The sequence below is a fragment of the Microtus oregoni genome, unplaced genomic scaffold (assembly GCF_018167655.1).
Source record: "Microtus oregoni isolate MIOR12 unplaced genomic scaffold, Mior012 000046F_ref0000063, whole genome shotgun sequence".
In the NCBI taxonomy this organism is placed as follows: domain Eukaryota; kingdom Metazoa; phylum Chordata; class Mammalia; order Rodentia; family Cricetidae; genus Microtus; species Microtus oregoni.
Window position 1 is genome coordinate 4,535,366 of NW_024543220.1, and position 6,049 is coordinate 4,541,414.

At 36.5% G+C, this 6,049-nt stretch overlaps 1 protein-coding gene across 1 annotated transcript; it reads left to right on the forward strand.

The window, feature by feature from the left end:
* Positions 1-3,616: 3,616 nt before the first annotated feature.
* LOC121435519 (olfactory receptor 2A2-like) lies at positions 3,617-4,546 on the forward strand. The gene has a single exon (XM_041634912.1). It carries the CDS (start codon positions 3,617-3,619, stop codon positions 4,544-4,546), a length of 930 nt encoding a protein of 309 aa, XP_041490846.1.
* Positions 4,547-6,049: the final 1,503 nt, after the last annotated feature.

Here is a 6,049-nt window from a genome sequence, read left to right on the forward strand (position 1 = left end):
AAACAAAACGGATCTTGTGAAATAGCAATAGGTTAAATTACTTTCAACAGTATTGTTTTCTTTAATGCTAAGAAATTAAATGTAAGTCTTTAATTATCAGCAAATTCAGTACAGATGTCACTATTCACTGCTTAGAATAATATAGGGATATTAGTTTATTGTACCAAAAATAATTTTACACACACTTCTCTATAGCCTTCCTCAATAAATTCAATATATTTCTAAAACTTAAAGAATCTATTATTTCATGTCTCTACCTCGTTAAGGTTTTCTTTCTTAAAGTAATTCATGGAACTGATCCCTTTCCAGAACTCAGCGATTGGAGAAGTTTGCAATCCTATAATACATGTATATATTCAAGTCTCCCAAGCACATAATTGTAAAGCCTTTCCTCCAAAGCTCTTCCTGTGAAACTGTCTTCTCAAAGTCAATTCAAAGCAGATATAAGATGTTGTTTAACCTCTATAAAGTTTATATTTTTAAGTAGCAGAAATCACATCTGCAAAGATGCTCTACTAAAATAAAATGTGAATATAGCCTTCAGAATTTATCATTCCAACCATAGCAGATGTCAAAATATTTAAATATATTCTTAATTGAATATGCAATATAATACACTTCACTGATCCATGTAATACATTACATACAAGATTTAATTCATAATAGGAAATGCCTTGTCTGCTTTACAGTATCCATGTTGAAAGCCATGTATGATAAAGATGTAATTATATCCATTCAGAGTTTCAGATGTTAAAAATGTTATTTTATAAATGATTATTTTAAGATATTATTAATTTATAGCTCCCATATTGGTACAGACTCTCTTTTCTGTTAAATGTGAGTGAGGAATCACATTGTAACAAATTTTATTGTTCCTTGAAGTAGAATTTTTTTAAAGTCAGAAACTGGAATGGAAAAAAAAACATAGATTAGATATGGCATAATATATATATATATATAATCTTGTTCTTACTAATAAAGGTAGAATGACATCTAGGAAGGAAATGTAAAGAGATAGTTCTTTCACATGTAATCACATGGAACCTGTAGACTAAGAAGCCCAAAAGTCACATAAATGTGTCACTACCCTTGACTTAGAAAGTGAGTTGAAGGTGGAACAGGTGAGCATTTATTCTGGTAACCGATGACTTCACATCACAAACCAGGTTGCCATTAAGCTTTGTAAACCATGATGCTCCAGGATGGGTGGTAGGTGGTGCACGCCTTCAATCCCAGCTCTAGGCGGGGGGCAGGCAGAGACAGTCAAATCTCCGTGAGCTAAAAATTCTTTTTCTTAGCATCTATATCATGCTACGTTAGAATGATCCTAAGAAGGTTGATTTTAGGCAAATTTTATCTAAGTATAAAGAACTACTGCCTCTGGGATTCACTATAAAAATGAGACAATAATCTATCATTACAGGAAAATGGCCACTAGATTAAACACCCTCTGGGCTGGCTTTTTATTGTGATAATCTGAATGTGCCTAGATATTTTGCTGTTCTGACTTTTTGATGATTTTAGATAGATGCTTTCATGTCTAGGTAAATAGACTCAGTTGATTGAGCGCTTAAAACCCTCTGAATTTGCAGTAGAATTTTGTGAAAGAACACAGTCCCACTACTGTGTGTGTGTGTGTGTGTGTTTGTGTGTGTGAACTATTACACTAAATTGCACACAGTCTAGTGGTGAGATGATATATGAAATAAGTAACAATCTTTAAAGAACAGCAGGTTCAGGTCTATGTGTGTTACAGGCATACATTTTGGCATGGGAAATGGTTCACTGTATATTTACAAATGGTAGAAATAATTGAGCAATACTGTGTTACGATTTTAAAATCCATAATATAAACAGACAGTAGAAAGTAAAAACCATCAACAATGATCGCTTTTGTTTTTGAAATTAATCTCTAAATCTAAATAGTTTATGTGATGTTGAGGATCAAACTCTTGGTTACACGAAGCAAGGAGGCAACCAAGTGACCTACATCTCCATTGTAATAATGACCTGAAATTTTAGGGAAGCAAGCTCTAATAAAACCAGAATTGAATCAGCTGAAGCATAACCTTTTCTCAGAAGAAAAAGTTGGCATTTTTTTAAGCAGTTTCAGTATGTAGAATGAAAAACAATCCTGTCTGCTCAGCCTCTTGAGTATTGAGAGTAACAGGTGTGTAACATAACTCCATGCCTGCCCAACTAATATATGTGCAAATCTCTATGGCCAAATAGAGTAACATTTTTAGATTTTAGGAATTACAATGTAGGATGACTTTGAGGGTTCATTGTTCAGATTCCCACAAATTGAAATAAATACAAGTACTAACAATGTAGTATATAAGAAGGCATTGTAAATCAATGGTGGTAAAAATCTTTTATTAAATGGTGTTAGAATAGCTGCATAGCTAGTCTTTTGTTGTTGTTGTTGTTGTTACTACTGTAACATGCCCTCAGACCTTAGCACATCTGATACCACACTAGAAGTACCATTTAGGCCTAGGAAACCAGAACATGGCATTCCAGCATGGGGTTGGAATTTCCATTGTGAGTTCAAGACTAGCCTGGCCTATCTCAAAAATAAAGAAAACAAAACAAACAACAACAACAAAAACCCACAATATTCTATTGATGTGGCTTTATTTACGCAGCTTGTAAAGGATAGAGGACCATAAGCAGACAGGAAACAAATTTTGTTGCAAATCCTAGGAAAAAGGACAGCACGTCCTTCAACCCAGAATTGCTCCATAAATACTCAATTTCACAGTGGAGTTTGGGCAGAGATGTCAGTATGAAGTATGAGTCGCTTTAGTTTTTTATTGAGAGACAAGTTTTGCCATGTAGTCTAGGCTAGCCTCAAACTTAACATGCTACTTCTACCTTTCAAGGACTGAGATTGTAGGCGTGTATCACCATGCCTACCTACTTAGGTATTTTGTGGGTTTACATGGCTAGGAATATGGATCACTGGACCTTAAACTTTGCTATAAAAAACAATTTAAAAAACCACACTCCATCTATACATAGTGCAGTGAGGATACTTTTTGCAGAAAATAAATAATCTGAATCAAAACAATGGAAACATACCTAGTGTATTTTCAAGTTGAAGGACATCCTACTATTTAGTATTTACTCTTCAATATACCATTTACTCCTCAGAATGTCAGTGTTTGAGAAAACACATAAGGACCAAAGATACTAAGAAAAGGTTATTTTAAATACAATATGAAATCTTAGATTAGGTCCTGAGTGTGTGGAGATATTGAAGATCATGTAAGTATCTTGATTTTTATAATTACAATGGGGCGATGGCTTTAAATGGTTCAAAACATTAAGTGTACAGAGACAAAGAGTATAAGATAAGAAAGACATCAATGCACACTGAATCTGAGTGAAGGAACAAAAGGGCTCTTTGCACAGTTCTGGATATACATTTTATTGTTTGAATTTACTTCATAGTAAAGGTTCAGAGACACAGACGGCTGTCAGGAAGTGAAATAAGAGGAAACACTCAACTGTGTCCTGCTCATTTTCTGAGATAAATAAATACAGCTTTCATTGATTGTCCAGCTCTGGCCTTACCACCTCATGTCACTGATACCCTGACTGTCATAAAGGAATGGGAGGCAACCAGACATGGGTCACTGACTTCATCCTAGTGGGACTCCAGCTCAGCACAAAGATGGAGACATTCTTCTTCTGGATCTTCTTCCTGCTCTACATATTCAGCCTACTGGCAAATGGCATAATCTTGGTGCTCATTTACCTGAACCCTAGCCTGCACACCCCAATGTACTTCTTCCTTTCACATCTGGCCATCCTTGACATCTCCTATGCTTCCAACAATGTCCCCAAGATGTTAGTCAACCTTGTGACCCAGAAAAAAACCATCTCCTTTGTTCCATGCATCACACAGACATTCTTGTATTTGGCCTTAGCTGCCTCAGAGTGCTTGATATTGGCAGCAATGTCCTATGATCGGTTTGTAGCCATCTGCCACCCACTACGCTACACTATCATCATGAGTTGGAAAGCTTGTGTAGCCCTGGCTGCCACTTCCTGGTCATGTGGATTTATCCTCTCTGTGGCTCATACAATTCTTCTACTAAGGCTGCCCTTCTGTGGGCCCCGGGAGGTGAACCACCTCTTCTGTGAAATCCTGGCTGTTCTCAAGCTGGCTTGTGCTGACACCTTTATCAACCAACTTGTTATCCTTGCTGCATGCATTTTTGTCCTAGTTGGGCCTCTTTGCTCAATGCTTGTCTCTTACACGCACATCCTTAGGACAATCCTAAAAATGCAGTCGAAGGAGAGCCGCAGGAAGGCCTTCTCTACCTGTTCCTCCCACCTTTGCGTGGTAGGGCTCTTCTTCGGGATAGCCATGTTGGTGTATATGGTCCCTGACTCTGAGCAACGAGAGGAGCAAGAGAAAATTATGTCCCTGTTCCACAGTCTCTTTAACCCAATGCTGAATCCCCTCATCTACAGCCTGAGGAATGCCCAGGTGAAAGAAGCCTTCCACAGAGCACTGCAGAAGAGATTTGTGTGAGATGCACATAGAATGTGAGTTGAATAAGGCTGTGCTCCTGAAACATGTGGTTAGATGAAGCAAAATTCAGGGAAGTTTCCCAATAGAAATCTGATTCTATTTGTTTATTTGCTTATCTATCTATCTATCTATCTATCTATCTATCTATCTATCTATCTATCTATTTGTGAGATAGAGTATTACCTTGTGGCTCTGGCTGTCCTGGAAGTCACTATGTCGACCAGGCTGGACTCCAACTTCAAAGGTTCACCTGCTTTTGCCTCCCAAATGCTAGGATTAAAAGTGTGTGCCACCACACATGGCTAAAAGTTTGATTTTAAAAACTATAATTGCTCAAATTCCAGCTCTGGAAGTGGGACAAAATGACAAAAGAAATGATACATTCATTATTAACTCTATGAACCCAATTTCTGTATTGAATTCCAATGAACCTAAGTTCTGGATTAAATTCCAATTTTGAGAACCTTTCCTCCTTTTGAGAACCTTTCCCAAATGGAACACTATTTCTCACTCATGTTCTTATCAATATTTACATTGTTATCACCAATCATGTATTTTAAAGGAAAGCTAATTAAATACCAGAGCAAGCAGAAGAAATTATAGATTAGAAGATATATATATATTATATTAAAAACAGAGAAAAATAAATGAAATTAATGGTTATTAATATATTTTTTCTATTAAAAATTTGACAAAATTATTAAACTTCAGCAGAGGAGAGTGGTGAAGAGATAGGAAATAGTCCTGCCTCTAAGAGCATTTGATGCACAATCCTGAGAACCAGGGTTTGAACTCTCACCACAGATGTAAGAAACTGGGTGTGGCTGCACACACTCCTGCACCCCAGAGCTGTAGGGCTCAGAAACAGGCAGTTTGCTAAAGTCTGATGGCTGACAGCATAGCTCCCGTTTCAGTAAGGGACTGCGTCAAGAGAATTAAGCAGAGAATGATAAAACAGAACAACTGATGTCCACCTCAACAGCCACTATATGCACTCACACAGAAGCTTACACACACATACACAAGGGGAAAATACTCAGATAACTAAATTTAGCACTGTAAAGGAACATCATCACCAGTTTAGCAGATATTTAAGAACTGTGGGAGAATTCTGTGAACAACTGTATTATAATTAGGATTTGTTTCTATAAATACTGAATCTACCATCTCATTAAAATGATCTAAGCAGATTCATAGTATATAAAAATTTAGTAAATTTGAAGCTTACCAAAGACAGTTATGGACTATATTGCTATCTTAGTAAACTGCGTCAGAGTTTAAAAGGAAGAATTAACATTATTTCTTCATAAAGATTCTTAGGAATAGTAACAAAGAGATCATTTCCTAAGTTCTTCTATGAGTTCAGTGTCATTGATATAAAAGATATCACAGGAAATACAAACTACAGACCATTCTCCTTCCGTATATAAGTGTATTGTCTTAATCAATCCCAAAACAAGATCTTGTAAACTAGCAGCACAAATACTATGACCAAAGGAGATT